Consider the following 15,833-nt stretch of genomic DNA (forward strand, 5'->3'; position numbering starts at 1 on the left):
GGTAGGTGGAGCTGAGAGAGTTTGGAGAGAACTGTGACTAGCCCAAGGTCACCCAGCAGGCTGCATGTGGAGGAGCGGGGAGTCGAACCCGGTCCTCCAGATTAGTCCACCACTCATGTGGAGGAGTGGGGAATCGAACCCAGTCCTCCAGATTAGAGTCCACCACTCATGTGGAGGAGTGGGGAATCAAACCCGGTTCTCCAGATTAGAGTCCGCTGCTCCTGTGGGGTAGTGGGGAATTGAAGCCACGTTGGCTGTCATAATCTTTCCAAGTTTTCTCCATGTTTCTATTAAGACCTCAAAAGACTTCCTTGTTTGCTTAAACTCAGCAGGGCCTCTTCCCTGACCCCACCAAAGGGCTGTAGGAGAGATTACGCACATCCATGATAGTCACAGGAATGTCTCTGATTTTGTGAGGTTCCACATACGAATTCTGGCAATTGAGGGTAAGTCTTGAAGCGAGATCGCTTTGGCCTAGGCTTTCCAACTGTCAGAAAATGGGGAAGGGGGGAGGAAAAAGACATTAATTCAGTTTAAGATAAAAGAATTATCCGTATAGGAATTGCTCATGCAATCCAGTTTGTTTATCCAATACATTTAAGTGCCTTTTAGAACCAATCATAGGGGAGGGGCCATGGCTCAGTGGTACAGCATCTGCTTAGCATGCAGAAGGTCCCATGTTCAATCCCTGCCATCTCCAGTTAAAGGGACAAGGCAAGCAGGTGATGTGAAAGACCTCTGCCTGAGACCCTGGAGAGCCACTGCCGGTATGAGTAGACAATACTGACTTTGATGGACCCAGTGTCTGATTCAGAAGAAGGCAGCTTCTTGTGTTCATGATGCACGCACACACACACAATAATCAGCCATTCATTTGGTGTCTAGGAGTCTTTACCCTATCAACCATGAAATCGATTCCGTCAGCCATTTCTGGATCCACAGGGCCAGAAGCGAAGTTCCCAAGTACAATTTTCTTCAGCATAAAGGCAGGCAGTAGCCAAAAGCTAAAAAGAGAAGAGAAATGTAAGATACTTGGGGTGGGGGGAGGGATACAATTATCCTATCTTCACAACGCGCATTGACTTGTCAGGGTTGCTTGCTTGCTTGATTTACGGTCATAGACCATCAAATTAAGATGCTAAGAAAGGTGTAGACAAGCTGGAACGTGCCCAGAGGAGAGCAACAATGATGGTGAGGGGTCTGGAGACCAAGTCCTATGAGGAAAGGTTGAAGGAGCTGGGTATGTTTAGCCTGAAGAGGAGAAGACTGAGAGGGGATATGATAACCATCTTCAAGTACTTGAAGGGCTATCATATAGAGGATAGTGCTGAGTTGTTTTCTATTGCCTCAGAAGTTTGGGTCAGAATGAACGGGTTAAAATTAAATCAAAAGAGTTTCCGTCTAGACATTAGGAAGCAATTTCTAACACAGGGGTGGGGAACGTCAGGCCCGGGGGCCGTATAAGGCCCCCAAAATCATTTGGTCTGGCCCTTCATGGGTCCTGGTAGATCCCTAGCTCAGAAGGATGCTGCCCTGCCTGAATCTCTTGGGCCCAGCTGGGGACAGCAGAGCTCAAAAGCAAGTCGCTTTATGTGGCAGACCCCCGGAGCCATCTCCGGTCGTGCCCCTTGGCTAAATGTTTGACCAAATATAGCAGGCTAATTTTTAAGCTGATAATTTTGTACGGCCCCCGAATGATGTTATAAATATCCAAATGGCCCTTGGCGGGAAAAAGGTTCCCCATCCCTGTTCTAACAGTTAGAGCGGTTCCTCAGTGGAACAGGCTTCTTCGGGAGATGGTGGGCTCTCCTTCCCTGGAGGTTTTTAAGAAGAGGTTAGATGTTAGAGGTTAGCAATGCTGATTCTATGAACTTAGGCAGATGATGAGAGGGAGGGCATCTTGGCCACCTTCTGGGCATGGAGTAGGGAGTCACTAGGGGTGTGTGTGGGGGGGAGGTAGTTGTGAATTTCCTGCATTGTGCAGGGGGTTGGATTAGATGACCCTGGTAGTCCCTTCCAACTCTAGGATTCTATGAAATAAAACAAGATTACAGAATTGCTTGATGAACAGTAGAACACGTAAACAAAATGTAGTTAAAATTACAATACTTAAAATAGCAAGAACATTACAAAAATAATCTAATCATATATATTTGTAAGACTATTATAAAACCAGTCTAAAAGGTTCCGGGCAGTAAAGGTCCCCTGCTTCCTTGGCTATTGCATAAATTTAGTCCAGCTCTGCCTCATTGTAATTGCTAGCCAAGCAAACCTTGCAGTTAAATTATCTATTGTAGCCAATAATAAAAGCTTAAGACGTTGTTTCCTCAAAACTCTAGGACAATCTTTACTAGGTAGCCCCTTATTTAATCACCACTTTATCTTCGCGAATTTTAAAGGCTATAGCTAAAAATCTAGCACAATTCAATATAAGCTCCGGGTTTGTCTCAAATAATAATTTCTGCCTTATTTCGGCATCAGTAACTCAATGCCATCTCTTTATTATTGGAGAAATAAGCTTAATTCTACTTGCTCCATAAAGCCTGCAGTGCAATATAATGTGGTCCATCGACTCGATCCTCCCTGATCCACAGGGACAAAACCGCTCTTCCAGTGGTACCTTCTGTTATGGCTGAGGGGAAGTCTAGGACAATCTACAAGTATTGGGATCAGTGATCTAGTGCGCGCTGGCTTGTAGCATAAAACACTGTGCGCAAATGTACAGAAATATGAATTAGCAAAGACCATTCCAGCCTCGTTGAACTCAAGCCGCTGTTTGTGTTAACGTGACCATGGAAATATTTTATTCTTATTAAAACGCAGGAAAGTATTTCCAGTTATTTTTTTTCTTTTGCATTTCACCTGTTTGCCGTCCATGTCTGGTTGAAGATCGAGGTGTCACTGAAAGAGTTGCATAGAATCAGAGACTGGACTCTGGGTGATTTATGAGTGTATTCTGCAAACTTCTGGGCCAGGAAGCCTCCCAACGAAGCACCAAATAGGTGAACCTAGTTTTAGAACCCAAAGATGCCTTAGCTGGATTATCGCCAATGTTTAACAGTAGCAATATTGAGCATTTATATATTCCTTCGAAGTATCTAAAGCGCTCTGCATACATTTATCTCGTAAAGTCTCACAACAGCCTTGCAGGGGAGGGTAGAAAGTGTTTGGACGAATGTGGGGTGCCAGAGACCACCCAATGAGTTCATGCAGAGATGGCATGTGCGTGGAGACTTCCCAAACCACATCCCCGGCTGCAGTTCTAAACACACTTACTGGGGAGTAAGCAACATTGAACTCAACGGGATGTCCTTCTGGGTAAACATACTTAAGATTGAAATGCTAGTCATCTGGCTCACAGTGCTCATACAGAAACAAATCAACAGGTTTTTAGGCAGGCTGACTCCTTTCCTGACCGCTAGACTTCTTCTGAATGTCGCAAATTGCTGATGTCAACACAACATTGACATGTAGACATGTCCTCTTGTACACACAAGCAACCATTCAACGACTGCATTTTCAAGACTGCATGGTCAGAGTTACATTCTGGTGAAGATGGACAATTTCTAATTAGGGGCAGAAACCTAAAGAAGAAACTTAAAAAGGGTCCTGAAAGCAAGGACAAAATTCATTAAAAATAGCCAGGAACACAAGTAGCGGTTTTCCGGTTTTTGGGGTGCTCAATGTTGTTCCGAATAAACTCGATGCTTTTTACCTAACATTTCTATGGAAAGCACAGGCAATTTGTCAATCTCAGGGCACTAACTTTATCCAGCTGCAGGTGATCTAAGAGTTTTCTGAATCCATCGCAGAACTCAAAAATATCCCAGTAAACTGGATACTGCAACTAAAATAAATGAGAAAAGAGAAGGTTAGCAAGATGGAAAGGGGAGAGGCAAGTCTACTCCCCCCTCCCCCAATCTCTCTGATTTTGTGTCTGTACCTTTTGGCATGTGCACCAATAATAATTTAGGAGCCAGCCTGCAACCTGATGTACCCGTTTGCATTCTAGATGGAGACACACCCATCTTTGTCCTGGATTGCAACATGTCATAATACTAATTCTACTGAAAACCTCTTCACTCCTTAAGCATGCAACTTATGGTTGAGGCTGGATTTCATCTTTGCCCACTGGTCCCTACAATATTTCAGTTTTACCTGACCAGTACAGCCATCCTTACTCAAGAGTTACCCTATTGACAGCCAATCATAATTTTCAGAATGATTTGCCGACAAGAACCTGCAGAACTCAGCTATGTTCTACATTCCTGGTCTGCCCTGTCCCATGGGCCTGGTGCCCATTCTGTGCATATCGCAAGTCCTGAGTTCTGAAAGCCAGCCCTAGTAAACCTGTACATGTGCTTCCCAACTGCGCCAGGTTTATGCAAATAATGGAAAAAGAGCTTTGAAATTCTCAGGGAGTCCAAAGAATCTTATTCCTGTATCAAACTGAGGGGCGCACGGTGGTCTCCTCAATCAATCTTAAATCACTCCAAGCCAAAGACATCAATACACTTCCGCATGGGACTACTTAATGTGGCATTAAGTTGGCTATTTACTCCTGCAATCCCCACCTCATTTTCCTACCAGTTATAGGTGGTTTGGATCATCTTTATGAGAAAGTAAGGCTAACTCAACTGCAGAATTTCTGCACAGACTACACAGAGTCCGCCATTGTCTCTCCTGCCAACCATGACAGCAAGTGACAGAGCACCAAAATTAAAACACCATTCGGAAACATTGAAGATCCAATGCCAAAGTGTGCTTAAAACTTGCTTGCTTTTTAAAACATGTGGTATGACGACATTCTAAGCCGAGGTAGGCTGAAGGGTGCAAAAAACCCCACATTGTTTACTTGCGGAGTTGTCAGTGAGCCAGCAAAAAGGGAAGGGGGCAAGGCACATGCCAGTCACTGGCATGGCTCCAGGAAGCAATGTGGGGCATAAGCCTGCCCCCTTCTCCCATGCCGCTGCCCTCCTGGTTCTGCCTGTGCCTAGGGGCTTGCCATAAGTTGTTGCTGGGTTTTTTTATATGCTGACTTTCTCTACTACTTAAGGGAGACTCAAACCAGCTTACAATCACCTTCCCATCCCCTCCCCACAACAGACACCCTGTGAGGTAGGTGGGGCTGAGAGAGCTCTTAATAGAGCTCTTAATAGAGCACCCAAGGTCACTTCATGTGTAGAAGTGGGAAAACCATTCCGAGAGCCTAGTCCTCCACTGTTCGGCATGTGTGCTAGGGTTGCCAACCCTCTTCTAAGCCCAGTATCCTGAGAGAATTAAAAAAAATCTAGAATGGCTCAATGTGGCTTTGAGAACTTTTTAAAAAATTATTTATTGGGGGAAAAACAGGAACAACCCTCAAAATCCAGCAACTAAATGGAATTAAAAAAGGAGGAAGAAGAGTTGGTTTTTACATGCCGACATGCTCTACCACTTAAGGCAGAATCAAACCGGCTTACAATCGCCTTCCCTTCCCCTCCCCACAACAGACACTCTGTAAGGTAGGTGGGGCTGAGAGAGCTGTGACTGGCCCAAGATCTCCCAGCTGGCTTCATGTGTAGGAGTGGGGAAACCTACCTGGTTCACTAGATTAGCCTCCACCGCTCATGTGGAGGAGCAGGGAATCAAACCCCGCTCCAGATCAGAGTCCGCCGCTCCAAACCACCATTCTTAACCCACTACATATGCCTTTGAGAACATTCAACAAACTGATTGTAGGCCCTTGGCATCTGAGTGGATTTGAAGAAAATACTCACGGCAATGACTCGGTAACCCCATCCAGACAAGGCCAAGATCTGCTGGAAGAAAACATCCGCAGTGCCGCTGACCGGCGGGAGGAATATAAGGGGGCACCTGATACTCCGAGGCCCTGCATCGTAGAGGGACCAAACTTTACTGTCATCATCATCGACTATAATCTGGAAGAGAATTAAGAACGGGTTAAGTGACCTTCATCTTAACATGAGAAGGGCTCTGCTGGATCAGACCAGCGGTCCACCTAGTCCAACATCCTGTCTCACACAGCGGCCAACCAGCTCCTCTAAAGGTCCAACCCAGAGGCTGACTGCCTCTGAACCTGGAGGCTCACTTTTAACACCATGGCTTGTAGCCACTGATAGACCTATTTTCCATGAATCCATCTAATCCACTTTCAAACAAGGAATAGAGAATAAAACTGTTGCTATCATACTGCCATTGTACAAATATGTGCTGAGACCACGCTTGAAATACTATGTACAGTTCTGGTCACCACACCTAAAAAAGGATATACCAGTGCTTGAGAAGGTGCAGAAAAGAGCAACCAAGATGATCAGGGGACTAGAGCAACTGCCCTATGAGGAGCAGTTAAAGCGCTTAGGGCTGTTTAGCTTGGAAAGAAGGCGGTTAAGAGGAGACATGATAGAGGTGTATAAAATCATGCATGGTATGGAGAAAGTGGACAGGGAGAAGCTTTTCTCCCTCTCTCATAATACTAGAACGTGGGTTCATCTGCTGAAGCTGGAGGGTGAGATTCAAAACAGACAAAAGGTATTACTTCACACAACACATAATTAAATGGTGGAACTCCCTGCCCCAGGATGTGGTGACGGCTGCCAACTTGGTAGGCTTTAAAGGGGAGAGGATGTGCTCATGGAGGAGAGGGGTATTCATGGCTACTAGTCAAAATGAATACTAGTCATGATGCGTTACCTATTCTCTCCAGTATCAGAGGAACATGCCTATTATATCAGGTGCTGTGGAACACAGGCAGGATGGTGCTGCTGCAGTTGTCTTGTTCCTAGAGACACCTGTTTGAACACGGTGTAAACAGAAGGCTGGACTTCATGGACCTTGGTCTGATCCAGCAAGGCTTTTCTTATGTTTTCGTGTTCTTAAAGCCATATATGTCTGTGGCCATCACTACATCCGCTGGCAGCACATTCCACATTTCAATCGCCCGCTGTGTCGGAAATATTTCCTTTTGTCCATCCTGAATCTTGCAGGGCAGTGGCTACTTCTGAGGCACGTAGTCTGAATTTCACAACCCCTTTCACAACCACACAGCACGCACCCAGCCTTTGCCTTGAAGCAAGCCTGCCTCACATTCCTTTCTTAAAAGAACTTTGCATGAATGTTTGTTGCTCAGGAAGCTCTTCGGGCCATCAGGAAAAGGCCCGCATCTAGAGTTCCTCCCCACGAGGCACCTTCGTGCTTCGACCTGCACGTCTCCATCACGATTACTCGTATTTTTTTATTTTAATTTTTTAAAATAAATTTTCCAAACAGAAAACCAGCACCCAAACAACAATTAACTACAAATCTTTTTCAAAACAAACATAGAAACAATTTAGTTTAAAAATCTGCAAAAATACATACAGTTGAATCAGATTATTGACAGAGGGCTTAGTATTTAATACATTTTCCAGTTTATCTTACTATTACAGATAAGAGAGGATTTCATTGATGGCATTAGGGTTTTTTTTAATTCTTTATATATTTTGGACTTAATTCATTTTTCATAATCTGAGGAAGGGCTTAGATAGGAGAAGAAGAGTTGTTTTTTATTTGCCAACTTTCTCTACCACTTAAGGAAGAATCAAACTGGCTTACGATCACCTTCCCCTCCCCAGAACAGGCACCCTGTGAGATCGAAGAATAAGAGTTGGTTATATGCTGACTTTCTCTACCACTTAAGAATGAAACCAGCTTACAATCACCTTTCTCTTCCCCTCCCCACAACGGACACCCTGTGACAGAGCTCTAAGAGAACTGTGACTAGCCCAAGGTCACCCAGCTAGCCTTATGTGTAGGAGTGGGGAATCAAACCCAGTTCTCCAGATTAAGTCCACCGCTCCAAACCACCTCTCTTTACCATTACACCACGCTGGCACTCAGATAGATGCTGAGTACCTTTCTGATTCATGTAGGAAATAAAATCATGCCACGTTTCATAGAAATCTGATATTTTCACTTTACCTTTGACTACTCTAAGGTGATGTGTCAATTTTTCTGCCATAGCTGTTTTCCATGGTTTGGAATACCAAGAATGTTGCGTTAAATGTTCTGCGGTTTTCCACCTTTTTGCTATTACCCTATGATTGTTCTGACACCACAATACAGAATCGCGAAGCGTCGCAGGCATGCAGCTAGATTGTGGCTTAGAGCACTGTAGAAATCTGAAAAGCACAAGCTGGAGGATGTGGCGACCACTGCAGGTTTCACCATGTCAACAACGCTGTGATTTTACCATATTAAGGAAAAAGAAAAGCGGCCGAGCATACAGCAACTTCACCACATCACGGCCATTATCGATGTAGATTGTGAAACGCGCTTCATGATTCCCCCCCTTTCGTGTGTTAAGATACCCACATCCTGCCCTCAAAGTGTGCTAGCAATTTGCCAAAGACACCCCCTCAGAGCCAGAGATTCAAGATACCAGAAAGCTGCATCAGTTGAACACATGAAGCTGCCTTCTGAACCAGACCCTGGGTCCATCAAAGTCAGTATTGTCTACTCAGACCAGCAGCGGCTCTCCAGAGTTTCAGGCCGAGGTCTTTCACATCACCTACTTGCCTAGTCCCTTTAACTGGAGATGCCGGGGATTGAACCTGGGATCTTCTGCATGCCAAGCAAAGGCTCTACCACTGAGCCACAGCCCCTTCCAGGTAAACAGTTGGATGCCACCATGGGATAGCAGAAAAGGAGTTTTGCTTAATGCCGTTCCGTTTGCACAAGAGCTACTGGAAGAGCAAGCACTGGTTTTTCAGTTCCAATTGATGTCGCTGGTGCACAAAATAAAAGCTAATGTTAGAGCAGGGGCCCACAAAGTTTTTGAGCCTGCAGCCCCTTTTGCAATTCAGACACAGGGAGGGCGGTGGGCGCCACCACAAAATGGCTGCTGCAAGAGGCGGAACCAACCATAAAAGGTCAAGGAGTGAGGTCATCCATAGCTCTTGACTTTTCAATGTTTCAGGTGGATGCACTCTTTAACAGGATGCTATTTTAAACTAACATCCTCCGCCTTTTCCCTTATGCTGCCTCTTTCCTTGCCAAAAGAAAACACATTCCAGCGTGGCGTAGTGGTTAAGAGAGGTGGTTTGGAGTGGTGGACTCTAATATGGAGAACCGGGTTTGTTTCCCCACTCCTCCACATGAGTGGTGGACGCTAATCTGGTGAACCGGGTTGGTTTCCCCACTCTTACACATTAAGCCAGCTGGATGACCTTGGGCTAGTCCAGGGGTCGGCAAACTCATTAGTCAAAAGAGCCAAATATCAACAGTACAACTATTGAGATTTCTTTTGAGAGCCAAATTTCTTAAACTTAAACTATATAGGTAGGTACACTGTTTATTAACTTAATCAACTTTAATTAAAGTTTTAAGTCTTAATTAAACTATAGGTACACTCAATAAAACTTGATCATACTTAATAGTGATCTTATTTATTGATACAATTTAAATTGCAAGTCCCTGACATTTCCCCCTCCCTGCCTGGAGTCCTCGTCTGGAGGCCTGGTCTACCGCCATAAAAGCCTATTGGTAGACCTGGCCTCCGGCTGAGTCCCATTGGGAGGCCAGGTCTACCCATTGGCTTTCTTGGCAGTAGACCTGGCCTCCGGAGGCCCATAGAAGCCAATGGGTAGACCTGGCCTCTGAAGGGGGACTTTTCCCCCTCCTCGGAGTCCAGGTCTACCGCCAAGAAAGCCAGTGGGTAGACATGGCCTCCCAATGGGACTCAGCTGGAGGCCAGGTCTACCAAAGGAAGCCCACCCCGCCCAACAGCTGATAGGCGGGGGGCAGGAACCACCGAGCTAGAGGGGGCAATGGAAAGGGGGACCTGGCCATTCTCCACGGCGGGGGGGGGGGAAAGAGAGACAGCGCGCCCGCTTGCCTGCTCTCTCTCGCGCTCTCTCTCTCTCTCAGGTGCGCCAGCTCCGCAGCCCGGCTGCCGGTGCGAGCGGGCGCGAGAACAGGGGCTCCAAACCAAGTTCGGAGAGCCGCACTCAACGGGCCAAAGAGCCGCATGCGGCTCGGAAGCCGCAGTTTGCAGACCCCTGGGCTAGTCACAGCTCTTTTAGAGCTCTCTCAGCCCCACCTACCTCACAAGGTGTCTGTTGTGGGGAGGGGAAGGGAAGGCAACTGTAGGCTGGTTTGATTCTGCCTTAAGTGGTAAGAGAAAGTCGGCATATAAAAACCAACTCTTCTTCTAAAATATTCTCTTGTATAGGCACAGCTTCACTGCATGATTTTGTGCCATGTAACAGCTGCTGCAGAAGCAACTATTAAAAAATCGGCCCAGCCGATCAGATCTCCAGAGAGCTATTTAGAAGCCCTGTTGGGCAAAGGCTCCACCTGGCCCCACCCACTCTGTAAAAACAGGCAGCTGCCAGAGAAAGTGTTGGTAGGAGCCATGGTGCCCACGGGCACCCTGTTGGGGAACCCTGCATTAGAGTACAATTCAGAGGGGCAATATGATTTGATTGGAAGGAGGTCATTACTTGGGGGGGGAGTGCCAAAATGTACTTTGTGCTACATCTTGTGCAAGTTGGAATGCAAAATGGGATGCCATCAAGTTACCTTTGAACAAGGGCTACTTGAAATGACTTCCCTGCATCTGCGCAAAAGCTCTTGCGCGAGTTCAAATGTTCCCACATGAACACATGAAGCTGCCTTATACTGAATCAGACCCTTGGTCCATCTATGTCTGTATTGTCTACTCAGACCGGCAGTGGCTCTCCAGGGTCTCAGGCAGGTCTTTCACATCACCTACTTGCATAGTCCCTTTAATTGGAGATGCTGCCGGGAATTGAACCCGGGACCTTCTGCATGCCAAGCAGATGCTCTACCACTGAGCCAAGGCCCCTCCCTTAAGGGGATCCAACCCTTCATGACTTTTCTTTGCAAACAATATAACACTAACCTCACCTTGCAGCTTCTGATGTTTCTGTTGCCAGCCTACACATATCTGCAGGCAGAACTGCAGTTGCAAAATCTAATCAGGGGGTTGTTTACTTTTTTTTTTTAACCTGAAACCAGTTTCATAACTAAAGCCACACAGTATTTGTGAATAATCTCCCGGTTTCTTTTAAGATCCCTTGCTGTAAACCGAGACGTGAAACAACCTGATACCCATTTCAGATTTTAAAAAAGCGTTAAGAACATAATCCCCCCCTCACCACAGCTGCAACTAGTCATGTCCAGCTGACCCAAGTTCATTGTTTTGGTTTCTGATGGAAAATGAGTTAAATGTGCTCCATGCTTAGGTCATGTGTGCCTGGGGGTATGAAAGCAGGCAAGGAGACCAATCATGCAATCATCAAGATTTTCTGCTTTGGCGCCAATCCAATTCTTAGATAACAGAGAGAAGGAACCCGCAGAGGTTTTAAGGCCTCACTCAGACTTTCCCTGCCCCCAAATCGCCTCGATCATGAGACCAAAACTACATTTTGGGCGGGGGAGGAATGTCTCTGCCCTTCAAGGTTCAGAGGAACAAGATATACAGCTGACTTTCTTTGCAAATACAGATTGAACAAGGAGAACTATAAGACACTTCTAAGTCAAATGTAGAAGAGTGCCAAGAGGTATAATTTGGATAAGAAAATAACCTGTTAATGGGTTCTATGCTCTTACGTGTGGCTTTTTTAAAACCACTTAAAACCATACTGGAGAGCAGCTTGCTTTGATTACAAGAGGAGCATCAAAATTCTTCTGCATTTTGATATAATCCCCCCCCCCCCGAATTTCATTCTGAAGCACAATTAGAACATAAGAGAACATAAGAAAAGCCCTGTTGGATCAGAACCAGGCCCATCAAGTCCAGCAGTCTGTTCACACAGTGGCCAACCAGGTACCTCCAGGAAACCACAAAACAAGACGACTAAAGCAGCATTGTCCTGCCTGTGTTCCACAGCACCTAACACAATAGGCCTGCTCCTCTGATACTGGAAAATTGGTATGTATAATAAAATAAAACTAAGGGCTTCTGCCTGAAATCCAGAGAATTAAGTAGATAGCCTACCCTGACCTGGTGAAGACCATAAAAACATAAGTAAAGCCCTGCTGGACCAGATCAAGGTCCATCAAGTCCTGCAGTCTGTTCACACAGTGGCCAACCAGGTGCCTCTAGGAAGCCCACAAGCAAGACGACTGCAGCAGCATTCTCCTGCCTGTGTTCCACAGCACCTAATAGAATAGGGCATGCTTTGCTGATACTGGAGGGAATAGTTATGCATCATAACTAGTATCCATTTTGACTGGTAGCCACAGCACCTCATATAATAGGAATGCTTCTCTGATACTGAAAAGATTAGGTATGCATAATGACTAGTATCCATTTTGACTAGTAGCCATGGATAGCCTTCTCCTCCATGAACATGTCCCCTCCCCTCTTAAAGCCTTCCAAGTTGGCAGCTATCACCACATCCTGGGGCAGGGAGTTCCACAATTGAATCAGATATGGGCTGCAAAGAGAACATTGTGCATCGTTCTTGTCAACTACACCGAAGCGCAGACTGCCTGCACTTTATCCAGACATGCGCAGTGGAACAAATCCCATTTTGCAGAGCAATCTGGTAAAGGAACAGAAAAATGGGCTATGTATTTATTTTCAGTTACGTAATACTAGGTGAAACAAACAGTAACAAATACAAGGTGAAATCCTCATCCTCTTTTGACACCGTGCACATTAAATAAACGTGACTGCATCCAACCTTTTCTTCACCATGTATACAAAACACCACTTTTTTCAGGCCATGTCAATATAGCTAGAAACAGCTGCAGAGATTCAGGTTTTCTTTGGCCTGACTCCCGCAACCTCTCTCTTAACACTGAAAAGAAAGCACTCACAAATCCTTAGAGGGGCTGGCTAGACAGATGCCCTTTACAAAATAGATGTAATTGACGGAGCATGTGAAAGGGGGGGAAATTACATGCTGCTAGAACTGTGTGTGCAATTTTTTAAAAACAAAAATACCAACACCCATAAAACCCAAAAGAGAGGTTTGTGCCAGAAATCCAACGCTAGCGCAATCGCTGAACACTCTTTGTGTTCCTTGGCGCATTAACAGAATCGAGAACATTTCGTTGAGGCCCATCAACGGAAGAGAAGGACTAAACAGTAGCCTGAAACAGGATATGCTTAGCAGGAAACACATACACTGCGTACCACCGCATTTGTCATGTTAAAAAAAAGAAAGATCTCCAAGAGTTTTGGCCTGCCCTTTTCACGCAGAGACTGCATGCTCACAGTTGTGCATGAAAAGGCCAAACCTTTTGCACAGGTGACAGAGGGAGATATTACGATGCAGCAACACTCATATTGCCAAATTGTGAGCAGCACTCACAAACAATCAGCCTGGAAACCCCTACAAAAACTCTGTATGGGGCTAAGAGTCCTGGATTCCTGACCTTCTGCCGTTTCTTAAAGCTTGCTTCCAATGCACTCAACACGCAGCCAGTGTGGTGTAGTAGTTAAGAGCAGTGGTTTGGAGCGGTGGACTCAGATCTGGAGAACCAGGTTTGATTCCCTGCTCCTCCACATGAGCGGAAGAGACTAATCTGGTGAACTGGGTTGGTTTCCCCACTCCTCCACACGAAGCCAGCTGGGTGACCTTGGGCTAGTCACACTCTCCCAGCCCCACCTACCTCACAGGGGGTCTGTTGTGGGGAGGGGAAGGGAAGGTGATTGTAAGCCAGTTTGAGTTTCCCTTAAGTGGTAGAGAAAGTCGGCATATAAAAAACAACTCTTCTTCTTCATTTGCTGCCATGTTAAATTAAGCCTACGGCGGCTCCCACGACCATCCTATGGTATATAATGCCTAAAGATATTGCAAAGGCCAGTAAAGGATTTGATGAGAAATGGTAGAAATGCCAAAGCATAGATGCAACATTTTACCATACGGGGTGGCCCTGTAAAAAAGCAAGGAAATATTGGAAAACGGAGCCTTGGTTACTTACCGTGAAGGCTCCTTCTCTCCTGAGGCGAAGGGCATCTTGAGCAATGGATTATTTTCCTTGATCCATCCGGGGAAGGCAGGACCAAAATCAGACTTCCTGTCTTCCTGGCAGGAAAATAGCCTGGAGCAGCCCAGTTCCCGACTGACCTAGCTCATTGGATAGTAATTATAACTGAAAACTGACAACACAATCAACCAGAACAGAACATACAGATGACGACAATGGTATATGAGGGATAACAAGGGGAAGAAACCCATCATCCCTCTAATAAAAAATATAACCTATTAGTCCTAGTCAGAGCAGTTGTTACTGTAGGCCTGTGGCCTGCATCTTATGTTGACTAAAAACTCCCTTAATACCTGTTTTGTTTTTTTGGGTGGGCAAGACGCCCTTCGCCTCAGGAGAGAAGGAGCCTTCACGGTAAGTATCCAAGGCTCCATTCTCCTCTGAGGCTCCAGGCGTCTTGAGAAATGGGACCTTCAAGAGCTCCCAAACGGGTGGGAAAATAAACTGCTTAAACCATCTGCTGTAACACCCTTCGTCCGAAGGATGCTTGTGCGGAAGACCATGTATTGATCTTGTAATGCTTAATAAAAGTAGAAACCGTGGACCAGGTTGCTGCCCTACAAATTTTAGTTAAAGGCGGCCGTGGTTGCCGCGCTACGCAGGGAGTGAGTGGTTATGCCCTCTGGGACTGGCGTGCCAGTGGCCTTATAGGCTTCAACGATACAGAGTCTGAGAGTGTAACTGACTGCCGCTGCTGACATGTGCTTGCCTCTATTGGGGTTGGAAATACCTATAAACAGGAAATCCGATTCCCTGAATTCTGCTGTCCTGTGGATATTTTGAGCATTCTCCTAAGATCTAGGGAATGCCAAGCGCGTTCCTTAGCGCAGGAGGGCTTTGGGCAAAAGGAAGGCAAATTGATTTCTTGAGATGAGTGAAATGAAGAGTTAACTTTTGGGCGGAAGGTCGGGTCCGGCCTTAAAACCACTTTGTCTCTGTGGAACACACAGAGACCTTCCCTGATAGACAAAGCCCTAATTTCCGAAATCCTTCTAGCAGAGGTGATGGCTACTAAAAATAGGACTTTCATGCGCAGAAACTTTAAAGTTACTGAATTTAAGGGTTCGAATGGGGCAGATGTCAGTGCGTTAAGCACCAGATTAAGGCTTCATGAGGGGAACCTGTGCGAAATCGGTGGTTGGATTTGTGACACCCCTCTCAGGAAGGCTACTATATGTTTGTGTCTGGATGTAGAATACCCTTCTAAATTGGGGATTCCCGTGGCAATTGCGGCCATTTGCCTCCTCAAGGTAGAGGCGGATAGTTTTAGTCGTACTCCCTCTTGGAGGAACTCAAGGACCCCTTGCACGCCTGGGTTCAATGGGTCGATCTTTTTTCTCCTTGCCCAGCGTACGTACGCTTTCCAAGAAGCATTGTATATGCATTGGGTGCTTGGACGTCGCACTTCCATAATAGTTTCCACGACTTCCTGCGAGTAACCCTTATCTAAGAGGAGTCCCTGCTCAATAGCCATGCGGTTAAGCAAAACCACTCGGGGTCTGGGTGAACTAGGGGTCCCTGTCGAAAAGTCCCCCATTGGGTTGGAATTTTCCATGGTTCCTGTGTTGACATCTGTAGGAGTGTCGCGAACCATGGTCTGCGGGGCCAAAAGGGGGCAATGAATATGACCTTGGGTCTTTCTTTCTGTATCTTTCTTAGCACCTTTGGTATTATTGGTAGTGGGGGAAAGGCATATATCAGTCCCGCTGGCCACGGGCTGGTGAGGGCATCTGTCCCTTTCGCCATCTGATGGAAGTAGCAGGTGAAAAATCTTGGAACTGTTTTGTTTTCGCCTGAGGCGAATAAATCTACCTGTGGTACCCCAAATT

The 15,833-nt window shown here is 46.0% G+C and overlaps 1 protein-coding gene across 1 annotated transcript in view; it reads right to left on the reverse strand.

Annotated features, from left to right (window-relative positions):
* Window positions 1–15,833, reverse strand: part of SPG21 (SPG21 abhydrolase domain containing, maspardin) — a 52,924-nt gene that overhangs the window by 3,504 nt on the left and 33,587 nt on the right. Inside the window, exons 3-7 of the mRNA XM_056865705.1 lie at window positions 5,760–5,921; window positions 3,767–3,847; window positions 2,863–3,008; window positions 896–1,004; window positions 380–487 (exon numbers count right to left, since the gene is read on the reverse strand). Of these exons, the coding sequence (XP_056721683.1) occupies window positions 380–487; window positions 896–1,004; window positions 2,863–3,008; window positions 3,767–3,847; window positions 5,760–5,921 (606 nt within the window). The remainder of the gene's footprint in view (window positions 1–379; window positions 488–895; window positions 1,005–2,862; window positions 3,009–3,766; window positions 3,848–5,759; window positions 5,922–15,833) is intronic.

Source organism: Euleptes europaea, chromosome 20 (genome assembly GCF_029931775.1).
Source record: "Euleptes europaea isolate rEulEur1 chromosome 20, rEulEur1.hap1, whole genome shotgun sequence".
In the NCBI taxonomy this organism is placed as follows: domain Eukaryota; kingdom Metazoa; phylum Chordata; class Lepidosauria; order Squamata; family Sphaerodactylidae; genus Euleptes; species Euleptes europaea.